At 31.6% G+C, this 26,805-nt stretch overlaps 1 protein-coding gene across 3 annotated transcripts in view; it reads left to right on the top strand.

Moving 5' to 3' along the window:
• The window catches only part of LOC129949002 (protein cappuccino), a 171,284-nt gene that overhangs the window by 43,278 nt on the left and 101,201 nt on the right, over positions 1 to 26,805 (top strand). For 2 of the 3 annotated variants that reach the window (XM_056060185.1, XM_056060184.1), the window contains exon 2: positions 7,550 to 8,635. The exons of the other annotated variant lie outside the window; for it this stretch is intronic. In XM_056060185.1, the coding sequence (XP_055916160.1) occupies positions 7,550 to 8,635 (1,086 nt within the window). The remainder of the gene's footprint in view (positions 1 to 7,549; positions 8,636 to 26,805) is intronic. 3 annotated transcript variants of the gene reach the window in all.

The raw sequence follows: 26,805 nt of genomic DNA, 5'->3' as shown, positions 1-26,805 counted from the left end.
CTGCTGTTATTTTTTGTATTAATAAAATGTTAAAAACTCCTTACATTAATCAGCTGAAAATCTTAATTTCAATCAACACAATTGTTTGGACTGTAGTGGCCAGGAAAGACAGACAGACGGAAGGCAGGAATCGAGGTACCCACTTTGTTCGACTTCTTCGTAATGTCATATTTGATTAAAAACTCTACTTTGAAATTGTTTACTAATGCAAACCTTGCTAGTTTAAGGAAGGCAAAGGCAACTTAATATAAAATTGATGAACTCTCAATCAAGGCTTCTTCTTAAGAACCTGAATATTTCCTCTTTTTCTTAAAAACAATTTTTTTTGAAAATAATTTGAAGCATGACTAAAGTTTTTTTGCGTTCTAAATTGAGCGAAAATCAAAATTTGAGTTGTTTTTGACAGCAAACCACTTTTGGGTATATGTCGTTAAATTACTAATAAATCTTTACTTATACAACTTAACTGTATAAGCTTTTTGGCTCATATTATCCCCTCTGGATCGTCCATTGGTCAAAAGTTAATGCATTTGTGCTGTCTTTTTATAATAGGGCTGAATATTCGATTCTTATTATGTTCTTGGTCCAATCTTCAGTCAAAAGTAGTACTTTTATCAACAAAGTTTAAGGAAGTAAAATAAAAATGTTGTTTTCATATACAAAAAATAAATAATTCAAAATATAATGGGGGTCGCACTACGATTAGTTTTGAATTGAAGGGAATTCCTATGAAAAAGCAAACAAATTATCTCCCAGGGGGGTCATGACCTCTACGACCCCCCCCCCCCCCGCCATTAGTGTGGCGATAACTAAATAAACCGCCCATTTTCCTAACCAAACTTATATAATTATAAAAATATACAATTTAATGTCGTTTTTGAAAGTCCTAATTATAATGATTGTCGAGGAATAGACAAACCGGGCTCTTTGTCAACATTACGGGCTATAAACACAGCAATATTTTAGGTTTTTCATAAGCTCGAATTTTAAAACCAGTTTCACTTTTTCCGAAAAGGCCGAAAAGGTGCTATACGAAAGTCAAAAAGTAATAAATAGTTTTTAGGACAAATATTCACCAATTTTCTTGTAAATTTGTAAAATTGTGATCTTTGTGCAAGTTAAAAAATTAAAAACAGTTACATCAATCATCATAAACTTTTTGACAGCTAAGGTTTAGAGTAGTTTTTGTACCCTGTTTAAATTTATGAAATTTAATTTAATGTATCGAATTGGAGCCCAAAACATTCAAAGTAAAAGTTAGTGTAGGGATTGCTTATATAAAACCGTAAAAAACCATTACATTAATATTTTTATTAGAAAACAAATAAAAACCTTCCTATTAAATTTTAATATAAATTTTACGTCATAATATTTTTAAACCAAGTTAACAAGAAAAATCTCCATTATTTTTTCTGTTCCATTGTTCATTTTTAAAATATATCAAAACAAAATAAAAATATTTTTTAAATCATGTAAAGCTTACTGAAGCTGATACATTTTTTAACCACTGATGGAAGGAGCCATCATCTTTTGCCATCATGGTGGAAAATTTCAATATTAATTTTTTTACATTCAAGGAAACTTGTACATATGTATGAAGTAAGAGAGTCTACACAGTTATAGAGGTATATAAAATATATTTTTTTTTTTAAGTATATTCAGTCATACATATGTATGTAAGTATATAACCTTACGTTGACGTTATACAGAGACTTTAACGTTCTTTAACGAATTAATGTCAATTTAAAAGCACGTAGGCGCAGAATGTAAGTGGAAGTAAGGTTGAAATATATTTTTTCAATTTTTTCAACTTTTTCTACTCTTACTCTTCTTACAATGTATACGAAGAAGTTGTGTTTTTAAAATAAAGGAATACTGCAAGATAAACCATCAACCATATAAAGCAAAGCAAGAGTGGAATGGACTCTCAGCTCAGACCCCATCAAGCATGCATATTATAATACTCGCTAAGAACCAAAAAATATATACGTACCTACTTTTACTTTTTTAAAAGTTCTTTTAAGAGTTTAATCTTTTGGAAAATCGGTTAAAAAGATAAAAGCGCTAGGTATAGTCTATACAACACTTAAGTTAGGCATCAATTTTAAGACTTTTATGAAAAGCGATTTGATTAATAGGGAATCCATTTTAAATTTATTATTTTTGACACTAGGCATGACATATCGACAGGACAACGTAAAAGACGGTATGTTAGGGGTTGACACTTATCGAGATGCACTAAAAGTTTTATTAAGCAAAGACACTCCATATGAAGACTGGAAACCTAGCTGTTATTCGGCAGGCTTGTAAACGAATGCAATTTTTTGGGAATGCTATTATTAATTTCCCATAGGAAGTTATTGTAATGGGTCCGATTTGTCAAATTGAAAACTTTGACATTTCTCGAAGTTTCAAGGTCCCTAGAGTTGAAATAAAAGATTTTTAGAAAGATGTCTGTGCGTGCGTGTGTACGTAAATTCATACGTTCGCGACGTTTTTTTCGTCGTCCATATAGCTCAAGAACCAGAAGAGATATCGATTTCAAATAAATTTTAAAAAAGAGGCTGGGATGCGACCCACACTAACTTCCCATCCCGTCTGTCGATTTGTCTTGCTTAAAAGTTTGCCTATATGTACTTGTATCAATTTTACCAAATTTGCGTACTATTTTTTGTAGCTTTTATTTTTTATGAAAAAACGGACTGTTGGATTTTTATATAAAAATCATTGAATAATGAAAACAATATTTTCTGTAAAATAAATAAATTTGAAGCCAATATCTAAAATTTTTGAAAAGATATTTGAGTCGAAAATAAATTTTTACTAACTTTTATACATTTTTTTAGGTTTTTATTTTTTGTAAAAAAAAACTGTCAATTCGATTTTTCTCAAAATTTTACCGAATGTTGAAAACAATATTTCTTATAAGATAAAATTAGTTTGAAGCCAATATATTAAAGTTTTAAAAAGATATTTGAGTCGATATTCAATTTTTACCAACTTTGAGTAATGTTTTTTTTAGATTTTTATTTTTTATAAAAAAAAAAACTGTCAATTCGATTTTTCTCAAAATTTTATCAGATTTCAAAAACATTGTTCTCTGTTGCTCAAAATTGTTTTGGAGATGAAATTATATTTTAGTCGTTAAAATATGGAGGTGACAAATTTTTTTTTCAGTTTTTTTGATTTATAAAAAAACCGTTAGATAGATTTTTTTCAAGAAATATACTTCTTTGAGATCACGTTACAATTTATTATATAAAATTTAATTCATATCTCTAACTTTTTGGTCCGTAAGATATTTAGGGTTAACCAAAATTTTCAAATTTTTTTTAAACTGCTATGGTAAAAGAACCACCCACGCAATTTTCTTGAGAGCCCTTTCTGCATCTTTCTGCCTTTTTATCTGTATAACAAAATTTATTTGGAGTCGATATCTCGTCTGGTTCTTGAGCTATGGACGACGAAAAAAACGTCGCGAACGTACAGACATCTTTCTAAAAATCTTTTATTTCGACTCTATTGTCCTTGAAACCTCGAGAAATGTCAAAATTTTCAATTTGACAAATCGGATACAAATTACAATAACTTCCTATGGAAAGTTAATAAGGCAGAAAGGGCTCTCAAGAAAATTGCGTGGTTTGTTTTTTTACTATAGCAGTTTGAAAAAAGGTGAAAATTTTGGTTCACCCTAAATATCTTACGAACCAAAAACGTTAGAGACTTGAATTAAATTGTATATAATAAATTGTAACGTGATCTCAGAGAAGTATATATTTTAAAAAAAAAATCCATTTAACGGTTTTATTTATAAATCAAAAAACTGTCACCACCAAAATTTTACGACTAAAATATGATTTCATCTCCAAAATAATTTTGTGCAACGAAGAATAATGTTTTTGATATCTGTTGTTAGTAAAGATGATATTCTATTCGTTTCGTTAAACTCATACTTCCACTAATTATAACCCATTTAACTCATATTATATACTGGTGCATTGTCACTTCTACTTTCCCTCGCTCTTGGAAAATTGCAAGAGTTCTTCCAACGGTTAAGAAGCGCGACTCTAATTCTCCAACTGATTTTAGACCAATTAGCATCCTACCTTGCCTCTCTAAGGTCCTTGAGAAGATAATTGAGCAACAGATCTTAAGCCATATTTCACTTAACAACTTGCTGATTGAAAAACAATCCGGTTTCAGAGCAAATCATAGCTGCTCTACTGGTTTATCTTCTTGAAGATGTTAGGGTGGACTATGATAAGGGTCAAATAAATCTCCTCTGCTTACTTGACAAAGTGAATCGCAGTATTCTAAAGTGGAAACTCGTAAACTTTTTCGGCTTTAGTGAGCGGGCATGCTCGCTAATTGGTGACTATCTATCTGACAGATCACAAAGGGTTTTTTCTGGGGGGAAATCCTCAGCACTTAGACCTGTTACGCAAGGAGTCCCACAGGGTTCTATTCTTGGTCCAATACTGTTTTGTATGTTCATCAATGATCTGTCTGCGTGTTGTTCGCACTCTTCGGTTCACCTGTATGCTGATGATGTTCAACTCCACCTTGCCAGGCCTTTTCATCAGCTCAATGAACTGTCCCTCTCCATCAACAAGGATCTTAACCAAATTAATGCGTGGTGCATTGCAAATGGCCTATTTTTAAATCTTTGCAAGACCTTAGTCATTCCAATTTTGAAGAAAAGGTTCGATCCCTCTACTCTTCCTTATATTTGGCTAAGTGATTGTTTAATTAAAGTAGGATCATTGCACCAGCCTTGGATATATTATTGACCGTCATCTGTCAGGCTATAGACATACTTATTATGTCATTGGTCGCATTTATGGATGCTTACGTAAACTTTGACCCTCAGCATACTTTACACCTGTTGAAACTCTACGTAAACTAATAATTGCTTTAATAGTTCCCCTCATATCATATATGCTGAAATAGTGTACAGTGATCTGGATTCACTATCTAAACAAAAACTGCAAGTTGCTTTCAATGATGCTGCCCGTTACGTCTATGGGTTACGTAGATATGACCATGTTTCGGAATTTTCTAAATATATATTGGGTTGCACACTGCAGCATTCATACATACATACATAGACGCAAGAAACTGTTTATTTTTACATAAAGAAATACATATTAAGGCTCCGTCTTATCTGTTTACCAAACTTTCATGTAACCGTTCCTTCTACACCAATCCTCTCCCTTTTCCCTTCAATCACAAAGAATTGCTTTTAACTTTAATAAAATCTCATTCTCTTAAATCGTATTTAATATAATGTAAATTTGTAAGCCTATTATTTCTAAGTACTATGAAAGATGTAATCTTACTGTACGTGCCATTACTGTCAAATAAATGGAATAAAATGAATGAGTTTTTAATAAGGTTTAAATCTTAAAACTCATAACATAAACATTTGACATGAACTTAAGTTACCAAATTTCACTTACCTTAATATAATATCAATTACACTACGTTCTTAAAATTCCCTCTTAGGAATATAGTGTTATAAGTTTTGCTTGTTCGAATTATATGCTTACTAATTTTATTTTATTGAATATCACAAATGTTGTGGAACGATTTCACATCTCACTATATTCAAAAACATTCTAATGATAATATAAATCCTAGTTAGCCATTTTGGTTTGCCTACAAGCCTCTGCCTTGCGAAACAGCTGATTCATGAAGTGATTAAATGTGTGCGTGACATTTGCCATCAAAACTCATTAGTTCATTCTATGTATGCGTGAAATCAAGGCAACATTTTCATTTTTATTATAAACGGTGATTTTTTAAGAGCTTGAGAACATTTTTGTAAAAAAAAAACGCATAAAATTTGCAAAATCTCATCGATTCTTTATTTGAAACGTTAGATTGGTCCATGACATTTACTTTTTGAAGATAATTTCATTTAAATGTTGACCGCGGCTGCGTCTTAGGTGGTCCATTCGGAAAGTCCAATTTTGGGTAACTTTTTCGAGCATTTCGGCCGGAATAGCCCGAATTTCTTCGGAAATGTTGTCTTCCAAAGCTGGAATAGTTGCTGGCTTATTTGTGTAGACTTTAAATTTGACGTAGACCCACAAAAAATAGTCTAAAGGCGTCAAATCGCATGATCTTGGTGGCCAACTTACCGGTCCATTCCTTGAGATGAATTGTTCTCCGAAGTTTTCCCTCAAAATGGCCATAGAATCGCGAGCTGTGTCAACCAAGTTCAGTTCTTCCATTTTTGGCAACAAAAAGTTTGTTAGCATTGAACGATAGCTCTCGCCATTCACCGTAACGTTGCATCCAACAGCATCTTTGAAAAAATACGGTCCAATGATTCCACCAGCGTACAAACCACACCAAACAGTGCATTTTTCGGGATGCATGGGCAGTTCTCGAATGGCTTCTGGTTGCTCTTCACTCCAAATGCGGCAATTTTGCTTATTTACGTAGCCATTCAACCAGAAATGAGCCTCATCGCTGAACAAAATTTGTCGATAAAAAAGCGGATTTTCTGCCAACTTTTCTAGGGCCCATTCACTGAAAATTCGACGTTGTGGCAGATCGTTCGGCTTCAGTTCTAGCACGAGCTGTATTTTATACGGTTTTACACCAAGATCTTTGCGTAAAATCTTCCACGTGGTCGAATAACACAAACCCAATTGCTGCGAACGGCGACGAATCGACATTTCACGGTCTTCAGCAACACTCTCAGAAACAGACGCAATATTCTCTTCTCGCATTCGTGTGGTTGGTTTAATGTCCAATAAAGTAAACTGAGTGCGAAACTTGGTCACAATCGCATTAATTGTTTGCTCACTTGGTCGATTATGTAGACCATAAATCGGACGTAAAGCGCGAAACACATTTCGAACCGAACACTGATTTTGGTAATAAAATTCAATGATTTGCAAGCGTTGCTCGTTAGTAAGTCTATTCATGATGAAATGTCAAAGCATACTGAGCATCTTTCTCTTTGAAGCCATGTCTGAAATCCCGCGTGATCTGTCAAATACTAATGCATTAAAATCCTAATCTCAAAAAAATCACCCTTTACCTATAGGGTGATACGTAAGAAAGATCTATATCTTCATAAGTGTTTTTGACTAAAGGTACCTAGCTACTTTCTTATTTTATTACTTCTTAATCTTCTGACAGTACTTATTATGAATATTTAGGCCTATCTTCTATGACAACTGGAATCCCAAACATTACTGATAACAATTTTTCGTTTGTTTGCTTTATTTTGTCTTTAAATAAAAATTATAATCTTTCAGCTTGTTGCATGACTTACCTACCGTAGTTTCCTTTTAAGTAGAACTTCTGTTCTAGAATTTTATTTAATTTTTGTGTAACATTTTTTGTGTTCTGGTTCTTTGATCAAAGTAATTACCTTCCATCATGTATTCGTAGTTTTTTTGTTGTTGTATTTTTTCAAAGAAAAGAAAGAAAATTTATGCAACAAAATGAACAACAAAATAAATAAATTATATTACAATTCTTTCTTCCCTTTCCGCGAAATTCCATCATAACGTGTCGCCTCCTCAATCAGTCAAAGATCATGGCAAGAAATGGCACAAGAAACAAGCAAAGAAAAAAGAAAAACTCACAACAAAACAAAAATCCATATTAAAAGAAAAAGAATCCACAACAACTAAAACAACAACAACGACGAAGCCGAGCAAGAAACATCCAATAACAATAACAATAAAACGAGATGCCAAAGCAGAGCTCGAAATGTCATCGACCCAAGCCAAACAGCAGACATCGAGCTCGAGCATCACTGAAGCCTCAACTACCAACCGTGGATTTGGATTGAAAAACAATTCCCCCTTGACTGGTGATGGTGAATCAGTTGCGGTACCAGAACCACTGATAGCTGGGGAAACACCAGCACCACATTTACAGCATTCACCAACAAAGGGAATCACCAGCAGTGGCTCGCATCGGCTTCAGCTTCAGTCATGTGCGTCGAGGCTAGCCAAGGGAGTTGAATCACCACCATCACTGGTTTCTTCTGGAACGGGAAGCACCACTTTGCCGGCATCGACGACGACGCTAGCACAAACACAACAAAAGGTAGCACCTATCCAAGTGGAACCTTCCAGTGGTAGACTGTCCACTATCCAAGCAACAGTTGTTCGGCGTTCAATCGACCCATCCAAAAACATCGACGACGACGCCACTGTCTTCACTGGAACGAGTTGTATCGGTGATGGTGGCGGTGGCGGTGGCAGCCGCGGTAATAGTTCTTCCAATGTTGTTGGTAACCAAGCCCCAGCAGATGAGTCGACCCCGGGCCCAAGCAGTGGCAGTGGCAGTAACGATTTGCCTTTGGTTCTCGATGGTGTTCCGTCGTCGTCGGTGTCGCAGTCGGTATCGTTGTCGTTGTCGCCATCATTATCGTCGTCATCGTCTTCACACTCGGAAGTAACACCAACGGATGTCAAGTTGACAGTTATATCGAAAAACAATTCCGGTGCCCAGCGTGTCTGTCAACAGCATCATCAAATCGAGACAATTATTGTACAAACCGAATCGTGGAAAACAGCAAATAACTTTACAGCAGTCCTCCATCACCATCATCATCAGCAGCAGCCCCAAAACCCGTCCACGTCGTCGTCGGCATCTAACACAGGTGGGAGATAGTAGAATTTATTTGTTGTTTTACTCGTATTTCGTAATTTTTGTGGCCCTTTTGCGTGTTTTGGTTGTGTTTTTTTTTGGAGTTTTTTTATATTTCTTATTTGTTTTCTTTTTTTGTTTTGCTCTTTTGTTTTTCTTTATTTCCAATCATGAGATCTCGCCGCACAGCACACCCACCTTAAGTAAAGCAAATGGATTAGTTCACGGCTCACACTGTATTTAATAATTAACAAGTATATTCTAACTTACTAGCTGACATCCTTGACGTTGCTTGGGTTGAGATTATTTTTTTTATTTTTATTAAAAACTATTAACCCAAGTTAAAAGTCTAGAAACATGTTAAAAAGAGCAAATGTGTAATCAGCGATTTCAACAAAATTATAATTCATGAGGAATAAGATAATTAAAGCTTATAAAATTAACTAATAATTTTGTTTTAAGAATGATTTAGAATTGTGCATTTCGCTTTTATTTATTCAAGTATTCCGATACTTATTTATTCTGATAGTAATGGTTTAACACTTTTCATATCAGGTTTTGATCATTCCAATTAACACAAACGATTAGGTACCATCAACTTCGACGAAAGAAATTACACTGGCAACTAAATTATACTTTTTTGTATGGCTTTGGAATGTTTTACTTCGAATTCAACTTCAAAATTAATCGATTACGTCAGGTTTTGAGATACAACATTTCTACATTTAATGCTTTTATGCCATCTAAAGTTTTTTTTATGCATGGGTACTGCGACTTGGGAGGAGTTGACAAATTCGTTAGGATGTTTTACTTCGATATTCCGTTGAAAATTTTGTTAGTATTTTCCTAATTTTGTTGTGAAAAAATATCATTAGTCGTAAGTCTTCATTTTGTATAGATTAACCTTAAAACAACACCAAAAAGAAACGCAAAACGGTATAAAAACAATTTTTGGATCATATCACGAATTCTTAGTCTTCAGTTTATAACATAAAGTTTTTGCAGCCTATTGAAAAATATAAATATAATGTTGAAAACGTGTGTTTCTGAGTTTGAATTCGGAATTAACACTAAAGATTAACTTCAAAATTAAAAGATTTTTTTTCAAAATTTTGGATTAAACCAATGAACACCCATAATTCATCTCATAACTAATTAGAAATTCAAAGGTGATTTAAAGTTTATTTAAAAGATAAGAATTTTTATTTTAAAAAATCTTCATACAATTTATATTGTGTTTTAATTAATTTTAAGAAAAACCGTTTTCGCTGTATTTAGGATCTTGAAAATAGCACAGTTTGAAATGTGATGTGGTAGAAAATTTTAAGGATAGATTTGAATTCAAGACATTTCAAAAATGTAATTTTGTCGATCAGAGTAATTTTTACGACTTCTATTAGTTAAAATTAAATGCTTTTTGAAAACAGAAGTCGTGGAAAGATAAAAAAACTAGTGTCAACTCATAGCTAGGTTTTGAGTTTTAAGAGCTTTTCATAAATTCAAATAATGTTAATAAAATTAGGTCCGTAAAGCTGGAAACGCCACAATTGAATTTCGGAATTTTTATGATGCAGAAATTTAGAACTCTTCTTGTGCTAATTTAGGTTCTTCCCTAAAAAATTGTTCAAATTTCGTCAGGGTAATGCAATAAAAAATGTTTGAACTTTTGAAATTAATTTTAAGAGCACTTAACAAATATAAAATTAACCCTTATAACCCCATCATTAGATTTTTAAAATTTTGTTTGGTTTAGAAAGTCTCTAAAAACTTCAACTTTGCGACGGGATTAAAGGGGTTAGGGCTTGAGATACCTTGGGTTTGGCTTGGGTTTCCCAAGTTAGGGAGCCCAAAAAGGGCCCTAAATTCCCTTATCATCAGTTTTCTTGAAATTATAAATTTAAAGGTGTGGTGTTTCCAGCTTAACGTCAAGCTGGGAACACCACAAGTTTGAGGCTAAAGGGATTTTTGAATCAAGTCGGGATTAGACCACTTAATTAGCAGAAAAAAAGCCCTAAATAACCCCATCATTAGATTTTTAACTTCCCATAGGAAGTTATTGTAATGGGTCCGATTTGTCAAGTTGACAATTTTGACATTTCGCGACGTTTCAAGGTCTCTAGAGTCGAAATAAAAGATTTTTAGAAAGATGTCTGTAGCTCAAGAACCAGAAGAGATATCGATTTCAAATAAATTTTGTTATACAGATAATAAGGCAGAAAGGGCTCTCAAGAAAATTGCGTTTGTGGTTTTTTATTTTATCTGTGTGAAAAAAAGGTGAAAATTATGGTTAACTCTAAATATCTTACGAACCAAAAACGCTAGAGACTTGAATTAAATTTTATATAATATATTGTAACGTGATATCAAGATAGTATATTTTTGAAAAAAAATCTATTTAACGGTTTTTTTTTTCAAAATAAAAAAAACTGAAAACAAAAATTTGTCACCTCCAAAATCTTACGAGTAAAATATGATTTCATCTCCAAAACAATTTTGTGCGAAGAATAATGTTTTTGACATCTGATAAAATTTTGAGAAAAAATTGAATTATCAGTTTTTTTTTATAAAATAATAAAAATCAAAAAAAAACATTATTCAAAGTTGTTAAACATTGAATTTCCACTCAAATATCTTTTCAAAAGCTTGAAATTTAGGATTCAAAATTATTTTATCTTATAAGAAATATTTTGGTTTTAATATTCTGAAAAATGTTGAAAAAATCGAATTGACAGTTTTTTACAAAAAATAAAAACCTAAAAAAAATTAATAAAAAGTTAGTAAAAATTTATTTTTGAATCAAATATCTTTTCAAAAATTTGAAACATTGGCTTCAAACTAATTTTATCTTATAAGAAATATTGTTTTCAACATTTAATAAAATTTTGAAACAAATCGAATTGACAGTTTTTTCACAAAAAATAAAACTCTAAAAAAAAACAATACTAAAACTTGGTAAAAATTTACTTTCGACTCAAATAGCTTTTCAAAAATTAAAAATATTGACTTCAAACTTATTTTATTTCAGAGAAAATATTGTTTTCGATATTCAGTCATTTTTATATAAAACTCCAACAGTCCGTTTTTTTTCATAAAAATAAAATCTACAAAAAATAGTGCGCGAATTTGGTAAAAATTGATACGAGTACATATAGACAAACTTTTAAGCAAGACAAATCGACAGACGGGATGGGAAGTTATCAGTGAGGGTCGCATACCAGCCTCTTTTTAAAATTGTGTTTGGTCGAGAAAAATTTCAACTTTGCAACTCAATTTAGGGGGAAAGTTGTTAAGATACTAATTTTAAGCTTCGCTAACTTAAGAGCCCAAAAAGTGCCCTCATCATCAGTTTTTTGAAATTATGAAACTAAGTTTGAGGGGGAAGGGATTTTTAAACCAAGTCGGGATTAGAGCACTAAATTAGCACAAAAAGATCCCTAAATTTCTGCTTCTTCCAGCTTTACGGACTTAATAAAAATATTATTCAAACACTATTTCCATTAAATTGACATCCTATCTACTTCTTCAAAACAATATGTTGTGGAGAAACACATTAGTATGAGCTTAATTATTATATAGTTTTACTTTTTTTCTGAGGCGATTGAAATTAGTCATTTGAGATCAGTCAAAGATTAGACTTGACAAATTATTTGGAAAACAATAAAACGCTTACTATACACTTGTCAATATTTTGCCTACCTAAATTGAAGTTTACCTTTTAATTTATCAAATATATACGAAACGTTTTATTTGATCTCACTTTAAAAGTTTTGTTGATAATTGTAATTTAACAATTAACTGTCTCAAAAATAATAATATGAAACTTTTACAGCACCGTTTTAAGATTTAGCAGTTTCATTCAAGTTTTGAATAGGTAAGGCAACAATTTGTGGAACCCGTACAAATTAATTATTACTAGAAATAACATTGTCATTGACAACGAAAACCCACCTACTTGGAATTGCGACACCATAAGAAAAGTACAAAACTATTTCTACATATTGATGAAATTGTTGAGTCGAAATTACGTCGATGTATGACACAAAGTTGCAATATGATGCGAATTTTCCTAAAAGGTCTGTCAGATTCTCGGAATTCCGGTTTCAGGTTATTCTTGAACATCTATTTTATAAAAGTGAAATCCAATTAACTAAAGTTTTGAACTAAAATCGTGATTTCACTTTGACTTTATAAAAGTTAAATGTCATTTTCGTGACATTCACTCGAAGTCAGTTTACTGACTTTAAAAATTCAAATGACTGCAACTAAACAATTTCCTGACTTCAAAATTGACTCGTTTTTTAAATTGACTTTTAAATGAAAAAAACTTTAATATGGCACCCTATACATCTGTCATGACAATTCTATGCAATAACCATCACGCCACGGGAACTATTGACTTACTTGAGTTCTTAAATCATGACATAAATGCAGTCACTAAAAGACTTTAGTGTTTACAACTCTGTATATTTGTTTGTTGCTAATGTATTGCCTACTTAACATTGACAGTTTGGTCATTAGTGTGCGTTCGGAAAGTTATAAAGTCCCGAACGGATTTATAAAAGATAAAGAAGTAAGCGATACTTTCAAGAAAATCATTTATTGTTTGTTTTCATCTAAAAACATATTTTTGAGAATTGTTACTTTTTCGCACAAAAAGCTCATAACAATTCCACATTCCCTAAATTTTTTAGCATTCACAATTAAGTTATTGCATAAAAAATTGCCATTACAAAATCGGGTCTTCTCCACTTAACCCACATAAGTATTATGAGAATTTATTGATCTAAATATCTACAGCATTAAGTTATGCTCGTAAGTCTAGCAGTTCCAGACTGTCAACTGTCAACTGCACACTGGCATTCATTGCAAAAATACTTTTTCATCTTTCGTTGTTATAATCTAATTTAAGTCCGTCAGGGTATGATAAGTCAATCATAATAATTTACATTAGTGTGTCTATTTTGTGAACTTTGAATTCGATTAGTTGCGTAGGGTGGAATTTTTTAAAATTAAGTGCCACAATCCTTGTCATAGTCTTAGGGTTCTCAAGCCTAAATACCTGATATAATTAAATTTAAGATTTTCATCAATCGTTTTTCATATTTGTGCTTTTTATTTACTTAAAGTTCTTATCGATTTTAGAATTTCTTACAGTTTTAAAGGAAGGATTTTATTTAATTATTTATTATTTTGAATCTCATTATTGTACGAACTAATAATACTACGGCCATTAAATAAGTTTTGGTTTGCATTTGAATTTTGTCTAATTTGTAGAAATAACGAAATATTTTTATTGAGGTTTTGTTTTATTATGTGGTTTACATCGTTTTATGATACAATAAGAATTTTGAAATTTTTCTAAAATGGTTACGGGAACAAAAAGTGATTATACCAAAAAGTGAGTTTTTTAGGTATTAAAGTTGCAGGTTTTTGTTTTTTTTTTATTGCTTCTCAGAAACAGGTTGTATCTAATTAGTACTTTGTTGGACCTCCTCTTGTTTTTATTAAGGCTGTACATCGGCGAGACATTAAATGAGATAGGTTTTTATATGTGAATGCAGGCATCGTGTTCTAGGTCCGGGTAAGTAGTTTTTTGATTCATCAACCGACTCTGACCGCTTCTTCGCAACCTCAAGTTTCATTATAGACCAAATTTTAACAATTGGATTGAGATCTGGACTGTAGGGAGGCTAACTAAGTACATCGATATTATTTTCTTAGAATTACTTTTTAACCTTAGAAATAAAAGAAAAAACAAATATTTTTCGTTATTCAAAGAAGTTTTAGCTTTTTTTAAAGCTTTATATTAGTCAGTCATGGTTAAAATAAAAACAAGTTCATAATTACAATTTTGGCTGTAACACAAGAAGCATTGTCTTTTTGAAAAATGAAACTGCAAGTAAATATGATTTAAAATCATTAAAATAATATTTTTATTTTTAAAATCATGAAATGAAAATAAAAATAAAAATGAACCAGCATAGTGTTCAAATATGCGTTTCGCCCCGATGGTGTTCAGGAACAAACAGTTCGACTGTTAACAGTCAAACATTTCATCCTCGAAACTGCAAGTGTTCCCAAAAATCTGTACCACCATGGGCTCCAATACGTTTTCAAGGACTTGAAGGTAAACTTTTGCAATGACTTTGGAATCTAAAAAGCTCATTCTACCTTTTCATCTGCAGAGAAGCATCCCTATTCCCCACACCATCACACCTTCAGTTTTAGAAGCATCCGCAAAATGCAATTAGAATAAGTCGTTCTTTCAATTCTCTTCGCGCAAGGATCCTCTCATCACCAACATGTAGCTTGAATTTTGATTATTCCGAAAAGATGACATTGTTCCACATGTTTTGAGTCCAATTTAGGTGTTCCTGAGCCACGAGCAAACGTTTTTCTTTGACTCTTTCCGTCTTCAGTACTGACTTGAGTGCTCTAAGCCCAGCTTTTACGTTCTTTTTTCTCACTGAGCTTCACGGAATTACTTTGCCTGTAGCTCGAAACAGATTCGTTTGTTCAAAAAAGTCCTGAACCGATGCCAAAGACTGTACATCAGCAAAAAACGATCTTCCACTGTGGTCGTCTTTTTTGGACTCTCTGGGCCCTTTTTCCTGCTAGTATTCCTGGTCTCAGGATATTTTTTCAAATTCAATGCCACAGTTTGTTGAGCAATATTCAATCTCTTAGAAATTTCTCGTGTTGTCAAATTGAGTCGTAACAGACAGAAAATATCGGCTTTATGTTCTAAAATAATTTTTCCCATTTATTTCCACAAAATCACTTCTTGATAATACCATCAACTTTTATACAGGGGTGCTATCTAGCGCAAGAAATCCCGTAGGTTTCCTAAATTCCAAGAACTGATCTCGAATAGGGTAATCAAATGTTTGACCACAATTGTTCGAAAAGCACAGTATAATGAAGTCATATAAAGGGTACATTTTTAGACGTGTGGTTTTTAGAAAGAAATTAAAGGCATAAATAAAGCGCTTAATGTGAATTTGGAAAGTGCAGCCAGGGATGGCTTCAAACAATTCTAGTCAAGAGTTCCGATTTCAACAACTTTTTGCAGTAATTGGGACCGTATGTCAGCAATAATGAGCCTAATATTCTCTTTCGAGACGTCAATAGTCTCTGGCTTATCTGCGTAGACAAGTGACTTAACTGCGTAAAAATAGTCCAGGGGTGTTAAGTCCCACGATTTTAGAAGCTCTTCCTTTAATAAATTAGTTGTTAGATTTGCAAAATTTGTTCAGGAGTAAAATTGAGCATACATTTGACAGCTGTCAAAAATACTAACTGCTAAAAAGGGTATTGCCTAATACCCGTTATAGTTAATAACAATTTTAATGAATATGCTTTTAATAAATAAAAAAATGCTGCAAAAATATTGAGAATAATTTTACACTATGAAAAAAACACATTTTTGACATCTAAGCACAAGTTTTAGAAAAATCCAATAAATAAATAAATCCCCCAAAAGTACTTCTAAAAATTGGTAAAATCAATTTTCTACTAAAATATTTTGACAAACTTATTGACTAAAACTTATTTTATCTTATTCAAAACATTGTTTGTTAAAATTCGGAAATCAAGTTGCACAAGTTTAAAAGAAAAATACTGCTAAATTGGAACATAATCTTCAATTTAAAACCTTAAAAAAATAACACTTAAAGTTAGTTGGTTGTTTACCACTCTCACAATAAAGGATATAAGCTTCAAACCAATTTGATCTCATAAAAACTATTTTTATTGATAGTTGGTAACAATTTTAAATACAAACTAATATGCTTAAAAATTACTACCGAACATATTTCAAAGCCGATTTTCAAAATCTCGAGAATAAATGAAGTTATTGACAAAATATTGTTGCTAAGATAAAATAATTTTCTTAGAAAAATTCAATGAGCATTTTATTTTAAAATCTTAGAACCTTCAAAAAATGCTTTTCGACTAAAATATCGCTGGAATAAAAAGAGATATTGAAATCAAGCTTTAAGTTAGTTTTTTAGAAAAATTAAATCGACAACTTAAAAAAAATGAAACCTACAACAATAAATAAAAACTGTTTCAAATTGGTTTTGACAAGCTGATATTTTGTATCCTTTTAGAAATATTGACAGACGGACAAGAATGGGAACTTGAAACATTAATCAAGTTGAGGAATTTTGTCTAATATTTTTATAAAATATTTTAAGAATCTTATTAAATAAGTGATAATACAATTATATTTTAAATATTCGTAAATTTCCAAACAGCCTGCTAACTTATTTCAATTAACGCTTTATAATTAATTTGTTAGCATAAGTCTCTTAGCAAAGCAAACTTTGTATACATAAGCACGAAAGGCACCACTGACTCTAGACGACCATTATTCGTATAGTGCCTTACCTATTCTGGAAATGTAACACTTTCCAGTGGTGGCATAACGTAATAGATAGTGAGTGGGAGTTAGGTGTTTTTGGTATTATGCTAATACTATGAGCAAACAACATATTGACATGTCATTTTGGTTTCTTTTCCCGTTATTTCTTCTGTTCTTTTCATTCGTGTGTATCATGTTCGTTATTATTTTATCTTGTCTGCTTTTTTTTACTTATATTTTGAGTTGAGTTCATCAACCGTTGCGCGTAATGGTCTTTTGTTTACATTACATAAATTTGACAGAAAATAAAAAAAGAACACAGATAGACATAGAGATAGAGATAGAAACAGAAGTAGTAGAAAAATGTATTTGATTAGATATTTGATTTGAATCACTTTATACAGCAAACACTTGCAGCAGCTTGAAGTTGAAGCCCATATTGCCAAACGATGATGATGGCGTGTCAAAGATTCGATTTGATTAAATTTTCATGTTGTAATAATGGAATTTATGAAGAGAGAGAGAGAGGTAGAGAGAAATCTACCAGATAAAAAAAGAGAGAAATACATACAAATAGAAATAGAAACTTTAGACGCACGAAGGCTTAGTACCTCTTCCTACGTTTTCAATACAATGTAGGTAATTCAATTCGATGTCTATTGTTCAAGTTCGTATAAAGGTTATAAATTGTACCTATACTCGTACTTCGATGGCAAACCTAGATTCAAATCTAAATTCAAGTGGTGCTCTTGAAAAGTAAATTCAATAGATCCAAAGATTTTGGCTAGAGTTGAATTATTGAAAACTATGTATTGAAGGTAATAGGCATAGGGTACCTTTATCTACATGTATTATAATGCCTACCTAATGCTTTTATTTTGAAAGTTATTTTAATTTAGGTCTCAAAAAATCTTGAGAAGAATTTCAATATTTGTTTATAAAAGATAAATACGTTTTTCTTGATTAATATCAAAATCGAAATATATACCTTTTAAGTGAGGAAATCAAATACAATAAAGATACATAGATGAATTTTGAAACAGCGATTTATTGTTAAGAACATATGTATATACATATTTTTAGAAGGATTTAGTTCAAAAGGTATAACAATGTAGAAGCTTTTATGAGTCTCCTTTGGTCTTCAATTTTTGGATTAATTTGGATTTTCGCATATGCTAAATTGTTCTTAGCCTACAGCTTATGCCCAACATTAAAGGAATAATCCTTAATGTTATTATTATTACTGTCTAAGGCACTTATACTAGACGAAAATCTAAAATGTCTTTATTTAATGTTACAAAATAAGGTAGTTTAACTTTATTAATGTGTAATATTCAAAATGAAAAAGATATCGTTCCTCAAGATTTTTAGGGTCCATTTACAGACTTCATAGTAGGCTTTCCATCGCAAATAGAAACACTTGACATAAACTTCAAAAAACCATACATTGCAATTCAAATACAATCGATTATATTTAATAATGGGTTAATAACTCGTATTTATTTACATACCTCTAATTGTTTTTTTTTTTGTGTAGTACCCGTGGCATGATGGTTTACTAACCATCACGGACGATCATGCTAGAGATCTTGGGCTCAAGCCCTATTTGTGCCATTTAAAGTTTTTTTTTCACGGGTACTGTCTCTTGCGAGGAAGTGGCAAATCCTCCAAGAGTAACTCCTGTCATGAAAAGTGCTTTCTCAAATTAGCCGTTCGGATTTGGTTTGAAACTGTAGGTCCCCTTCATCCCTGACAACATTACTCACTTACATGAATGATTGAAAGTTGTAATTCATTAGGTCTTAGTTAAGGCGAAACGTATATGAAGTTCTGTTGAACAGATTATGTCTCATCCTTGTGGACCTCGTAAAAAAGATTCCATAACTGTGATACGTACTCAAGGTGAGACGAACCAAAGTGTTATATAGAACGAAATTAACATAAGAATTCTGACAATTCTTAGACCCACGCTTAGCAAAGAGTTATCTTTATCAAAATTCGAGTGTAAAACAACTTCAAAAACCTTTGAAACTATAAACGCCGGCCGTCTGTAGAGTGCTACGATATTTTATTATTAATATAAATTGAAGTACCTTTTTTTAAAGAAAGACATTGCCTGACATTTAATTTGGTTAAAGTCAACCTATTATTTTGGCACTAAATAACAAAACTGTTAACATCCTCTTGGAGTTTTTTTTTCTTTTGAATGTGTTTCATATCATCCGCATAAGATTAAGATTAAGATGGTACTGTGTCGTAAACAAAAAGGTACATTATTGATAGTTAACATAAATATTAGAGGTCTTAAACGACTATCCTGGGGAACTCCCGATTTTGCAATGAAAAGGTTGGAGAAAACCCTTCTAAATTTAACTTGATAAGACCTTTTTTGAGATAAGAAGAAATCCATGCCATAAACTAAGAAGGAAATTCAATTGCTTTCAGCTTAAATGTTATGATATCCTAAGAAAGTTGGTCAAAAGTTTTAATCAACTTCAAGCAAGTAATGTCAGATTTTGTCTAAGGTCAATTGAACATTATGAAAGGTAGTCTTGTTGAAAGTCTCTCAAGAAAAGGAATAAATTGTCATCTATATTTACGGAGTGCCAATGAAAGATTGCTTAATTTATTAGCAAAGGCGTTACAAATTTTTGGAGTTTTAACTAACTCAGCTATCATTAGTATTTTTAAAATTTGACTTACTTTTTTTTACCGAATTTCCAAATGCATTTGCCATAAAACTTAAGTAAAATTAAAAAGAAGATATTTGTTATTTAAATAACAAAAGAGGAGTTCTAATATTCTTCAGGATCTTCGGAGGACATGCTTTTAATAAGATTTGTTCAAGTCTTTTTTGTCTTGATTTGAAGCATTTTAAGCTCTTTCTTATTCCATAGATGATAAAAACTGAAATATTTGCATTTTTTTAGAATACTAAAACTGCAATGTTAATGTCATTAAAAATTGGTATATTTTCAATACCATAAGTGGATTTAGTTGGCTTTAAATCACCAAGGTGCAGAATTGGCTTTGCAAGCAATTTAATGCCTTAAATCTTGACTTAATTGAAAAAAAAAAATGAATAAAAACCTGTTTTGTGTGTCCATCAAAGAATGTAATTTATTAATAAGGTGCAATTTGAACGAAATCAATATACAAGCATAGAAAATCATTTCGGGAACGCGTCCTAATTTACAATCTTCAACAACTAGTCCAAAAAATAATTGAAAAAATTAAGGTATTTAACCAGGGTCATTACTCAATACACGTTATTTTATTTACAAAATGTTGTTTTAGAGAGGATACTAAAAGATTATTTATTTTTAACTATAAAAATGCAAAAATAGTTTGTCCAATACCGCACAATTCATTTCAGTGAACATATCAATAATCGATCAAAAATAATTTTAAGTAAATCCAGCCATTCGGTGTCTAAATGTTCAGTACCTTTCTATTCATTACATCAATAGTCCGTCATTCCGTGAACGTATTTATTACTTTTAATTATTGATGAAATTCTTTTTTACGACTCGAAATAACAAAGAAACCTTAAATATGTCCTCATTGACAAAGTCAGATCGCATTTAAGATGGCCGCCGTATAATCAAAGGGCGCTCTTATTTGAAATTTTAATTTCGTGAACGGTCACTTCGGGAACGTTCCCGGACGTATTTTGACGTATTTTCCTTGTGGAAGGCTTTGTATGTATTGTTTTCATTATTGCTGATTTAATATAGATACATAATAAACCCATGTTATATATCAAAGCTTAAATTATGCGCTTTGTTTTGTTCTTGTTGATTTTATCAAAGTTAGAAAAACGTTTCGAATTTATTATTTCTATAAGATATTTAATTCTAAAAAATATTTCTAATAAAGTACATAATTCTGTGCACTGCCCTGTGAAAGTTTATTAAGATACAAATTTTAAAACAGTATACAGTCCCTGGCGATAATATTAGATGCACTTTATATTTTATGCAAAATCTTATTATCCAGTTATTTTAATCAGGTTTTCGAATATTGTAATGCATTTAAATTATAATAATTCTACTTCCTAGAAATAAAACAACAGATTTAATTTTTTTTAAATAAATATTTTCAGTTTTTTTGTTGTTATTTTTGTAATTTTGTTCAATATTCTGTTGAACCTCCTCCTTTTGCTTCAATTCTGCGTAGCATAATGTCTACTCGTGATTTGAGTTTTTCCTGCATTTGTGGGTGGTGATTCCACACGTGAATTACTCTTTCAATAATGTAGCCATACATCCATTCTTGAACATTACAAATATTGCGTATAATCTAATCGTCTAATAATATGGCCAGGGACTGTAAGCTAAAAGTCATCATCTTGCTTGCAATTTGTTTTGTAATAAAATCAATTTTGAAATTTGCAACCTTGGTGATTTTGAGCCAGGTGTACAGGAAGCTGCTTTTCGAAATCAAATGAATATGAAGAGTCATATGAATAACTTTTATATTAATTAATAATCAAACACATGTTATTAAAGAAATTACTGTCATTTGTTTTTATTAAATGTCGGCCAAATGGTCGCCAAGACCTTTATCTCTCTTTAATTGATTAAAATTGAATTAGTCTGAAATTGAGAAATGTCAAATAAAATGCAGAAAAAAACTTGAAGTTTAGATGTGGTTCACATTTGACATCGGTTTTTAAAATTTAACCACCCTTTAGTTACTTAAGACGGATATCTTCCTGATTTTTTAGATTGTTTTATTTGTGTGTGACACTAAGCAACATTCAGTTTTCTGGACACATTTAAAGGAAGATTCTACTTAATTTTCAAGTCAATCGACGATCCTACCAAAAATATGACTTTTTTAACCAAACAATGCTATTGTAGCAGACTTTACTGACGTTTTTTCATTATTTTTACCTGTTCATAGATATATGTACATAATATGTATTTTTTAAGATACGAGGTTTAATTATTTTGATATAAAAATAAGTGATTAAAAATTTAAAATTAATTCAGCAAAACGGTCTCTACAGCTACATTTACAGCACCATATCGTTATTATAGAATTTAACAGGACCAATTTGCAAATTTCCTTGACAGCTTCACGTATTCAATTTTTAAGGGGGTATTCTGGTCTAGAGACATGAATTTTAGATAATTTTTGAAGTGCTGTAGAAAAAAGCAAGCAACAATTTTACCATCAATTTTTGTATACATTATTTATCCACATTAGAAGCATACAAAAAAAAATAAAAAAGTAAAAAAAAAATTAAAATTCCGTTAGTTATCAGCTGATGGAGTGATGCGTCTCAAAAATTTTGTGCGTGACCATACCCACGATTTTAACTCTCGTAGAAATCTGAAATCAAAAACTAAAAAAGATTATTAATCTACAATAATGTCGCAATGTCTGGAACTACGGAAAAGTTACAAACATTTTTTTTTACAAAATGGCGGCTGTCTAAAGAAAAATACAAAAAATTTACCATTTTTTTGAACATTCTTTGATTTGTTAAAAATAGTAAAAATGAAAATTTGGGAATGGCCGTAGTTCCGGACGTAGACAAGTCCCTAAAGAAGACTCTCTTCAAATTTCAAGTAAATCGGTTCGGCAGAACCTGAGAAATCGTGGGTATCAGATTCAAAAAGACAGTTCTGAGGAAAACGCGTTTAAAGTACCCCATTATGTCTTTTGTTCTATTAGTTGCAGCCCAACCGATTTGGATGGCTGCTCAGCAAAATACTTATTTCTCCCAAAATAATTTGAATTCGGGAAAATCCTCTAGTAGACATATTCTTAAATAGTTAAACTATGAAAATATGAAAAGAAAAAAAAAATCGATTTTTTTTAATTTCTAGACCAGAATACCCCCTTAAGGAATAGTAATTTTCTTTCATAAGATCGCGGTGACCAATTGTAATCACTTCTTCCAGAAACATCAGCAAATTTGTCTAGCTTGTAGTGCCATCTTGTAAAAGCAGTCTTATTTTCAAACAAGAAGGGTCCAACCACATTTCCCACACTAAAAACACGGGCAAAACAGTGAGACGTTAAGCATCGAGAGGCACTTTAACAATCATTATTATTAATGAAAAATTCTGCGTATTTAATGGGTTTCATTACTACTTTGTCAAATCAGCTTTAAAAACTTAGTCTTCAGAAAAGTACGGTGTGATTTAATGTTGTTTGTGGAATGCCTGATTCCAAAGACCGATGAAAAACCTGTATTTTTCGTCAACACCGCAAGAGCAATAGTTTCTGTTTTTCTTAGGCAACACGCTCACGGTTTTCGTATTTATACTTTCCAAATATCGAAATATGGCCGCTTTTTAAGTAACATCTTTAGACTGCGGTTTATTCATATATAAGCCAAGCCCCCATTCAAAAACCTTGTTTAACAAACCTTTTTCTTGCTATGTTAATTTTAATGTCTTACTTTAAACAGTAATAATTAAACTAGTAATAATAATAATTTAACTCAAAAGTAATAAATGTTTTAATGGTTTGAATGTCTGAATTACACCCAATTTGACAGATTTAACAATAATAAGGTAGCCTTAGAGTTGGCTTTATTTTGCTTTTTAAAAGCGAAATAAGACCAATTGTAAACCTTAAGCAAAACGGAATTCGACATTAATTGTTCCATGAAGTTTCGTCAAATCACGTTGGAAGTACTTTGACTGTTTGGGAAAGTTCGAAACCAATTAATAAATACTCGAAATCTATCATTTTCATAAGCTGCTATAAGCCCAAAAGATGTTAAAGACATGTTAAAAATTTAAATTTGCACAGTTAAAAGAATTTCAAAAGTAAGATGAAAAAATTACGATTTTTAATCTATGAAATTAAAAAAATTGAACGACTGTTCACGGAGTTTTTAAAAATTGTATTCAAATTTTCTGATATCTCATTAAGCTTTCCTTAATTGTATGTCTCGGGATTTCAAAAAATCTTAGTAAAATTTTGGAAATTTTAAAAGGTTATAGCTTAAAAGTCCGCTTGAATATTTTTTGAGTTCTAAAAAATGTTAGTATAATTCTCGGATATTTTATGAAATCAAAGTTTTAATAATTTGTATTGATTTATTCGAGTTTTATTAACTTCCCGAAAATTAGTTTTGAGTTACTTATTATAAAAGATAACAACAACTAAAACGATTTGAGATATTTATTCCATATTTTGTTTTTCTGTCAGGCTTACCCATTTATGTGTATATGTATATGGGCTTCTTTATAATAAGACCGAAATGGCTTACAAGCATTTGACCCAACCTGTCAAATCAAATCTCTTTAAGGTAGATTCCTTTGCAACATATCATGTAAATGCCTAACACAATAGTTTCTGATAGCTAATTATACCACCTACTGGTTTTACTTTTACAAGGTCGTACAGTGAAATGTTTCAAGACTCAAAGCTTTTCGAGCTTCTTAAATAAAAATATAAAAGCAAAGCGAATTTTTAAAAGTTTCTTATGCTTCCTTTAATGTGCCCTCATTATATTTACTCAGCATTTATTATACACATTTTTCTTCCAAAATCGGTAGTCAATTTTTAAAAATGTCTTGATGTTGTTTTTGATTACTTAAAGGTGATTTACAATACAAAATGTTTACCTATTTAAAACCTCCTGTTTCCTGGTGTTTCCTGCTAAACTAACTTTTCATTTAAAACAATAAGTGAACTTGAAGGGTACAACAGTCGCCTAAGTACAAACCTTGCAAAACGCAGAAACTTTTTTAAATTTGTTGACTGCTTGTTTGATGAGGCTCGGGTAAGGTCAAGAGAGATTAAAAAGAAATGTAAGGACAAATAACTCAAAATTGAAATTTCATTTAAAAAATCTGCAAACAAAATGATTTCTTAAATCAATTTAAGAATAAAAACAACTATTTTCTGACAGGTAGAAATATAAACATTGGATAAATACTCCATAGAACATGATGACGACTTAACTAACGGCTTTGATTTAGAAGCTTTGAATACTATTCTTTGTGTTTTTTGTTGTTCTGTGTTGCATGATTTGGAAATAAACTTAAGCAACCTTAACAATTCAATTTAAATTAAAATTCAAAAATTCAGTTCGACCTTAATTCACTTTGTCAAAGTTCAATAAGAAAACTATTAAAAATTGGCCTTATTTCACTTGGCTTTCTTTCACGGCACTTACATTTTTTTATGCTTTAGTTCGTTTAATTAAATTAACGTAAAGAAGATACATATAGCTCATCGTTTCAAGTCATAAAACAAGCTGTTTTAAAAAAATGTCCTCCTCTCCCAGAAAACCTATTTCCTGTTTCGATTATAAATGACCCTTTCCAGGGCCTGAAACTTTACATTAACTGCACGCCAAATAAAGGAACTGATGATGTCTATCTACACCTTAGTAATTTTCCTGCGCACAAAATTTAATCATTATTATCCACGAAAAACTTAAACCTTAAACGATTATAATTATTATCCTCATGTTAAGGAAGTATTTAACTATGGCAAGAAAAACAAAATTAGGTTACTTCGTGCTTGGGACTCATTGTCAAGACAAAAAAAAAGAGTTGTCTGTCTATGACTATGGCCTGGCTTGGCCTGGCCTGGCGCTTTATCTCTATCTATATTCAGCTTAGCCCTTTATTCAAATTTTCTAAAATATCGTTATCATTTGGTGGATATGATAATATTCCATCCGGTATTCCGGTATTCCGCATAGCTCCCTTAATTTGCAAATTTTAAGAAGATACACCTTGTTCTTCCTGGTCTATGGGATGAGTTCGAGTATAGCCATTATAAGTGTGTCGAACATACCTTTACAAAACCATGGGCTTTTCTTCACGTCCACGTTCACGCCCATCAGTTTTTCCATAACGCAGAGCGGCGCGTGAGTAATTCCAATTCAAAGAGCTGGATTCATTCCCAACAGACAGACCTCCTTAGCCTTAGAACATCTGGGTGTGCTTTGAATATGGAAAATGGATTCTTAGATTGAAAACCCAGTGAAGGTTCGTTGGGCTGGTTTGGTTATAGCTGCTTCGAGGTTCGAGTATATAAGTGAACCTCATTAACTACCCGTGAGCACTCTAAAGATAATGTTGCTTGCTTAAAGGCATCAAAGGCCAACAGCAGTGAATTGATGTTGAACGCGAGTAGGTAAGGTAGGCTTGCTTCAGTTATTTTTAACTGACGCTTGCCGCTATTGCTAACGCTGCTGTGAAGACTTTTAGCATATTTTGTATACAAAGGGCTCTGTTATGGTTTTCGCATGAACTAAAGGAACCTGGGAGCATTTTTAAGGTAAAATTTTTAAGTTACAGCCAAAGAAGAAGAAAAACAATTCAGTAGGCATTTGGGGTATATGTACTTCGAAGCAGAGAAAGAAGAAGGGGGATGAAATATGTTGCTGAAAGTTTCCCTAGGGACAGCGTTATTGCGTTTTTTTGGTGTCTTGTTTATGATTGATGGCTTGTAAATAGGCAGGGGGAAATTGAACACTCAAAAATTGAAGCCTAACGATTGACGTTAAATACTGTTTGTTTATTGGGTTCGTCGTGATGGCGTGAGATGTGAGTCAGCGGGGTTTTTTAAAAATAGGGTCTTGTAAAAATAAAAAAAAAAGGGGATGGGATGCAACCCACACTGATAACTTCCCATTCGTGCCCGTCTGTGAATACTCTTCAAGTTTTTCAAAATATAATAAAAACATATTTCATAAGAAAACAACAGTTTAAAGTCGATATTGTTCTTAGTGCTCAAAATACTTGAAGCTAAAACCATTTTTATCAGTTTTTAGTCATTTTATGTACATTTTGGTTTTTTTGTTAAAACAAATTTTCAATTAGTTTTTTTAA

The sequence above is a fragment of the Eupeodes corollae genome, chromosome 3, assembly GCF_945859685.1.
Source record: "Eupeodes corollae chromosome 3, idEupCoro1.1, whole genome shotgun sequence".
NCBI lineage: Eukaryota > Metazoa > Arthropoda > Insecta > Diptera > Syrphidae > Eupeodes > Eupeodes corollae.
Note: the sequence above shows the minus strand (reverse complement) of the source record. Positions and strands in the feature narration are given on the sequence as shown.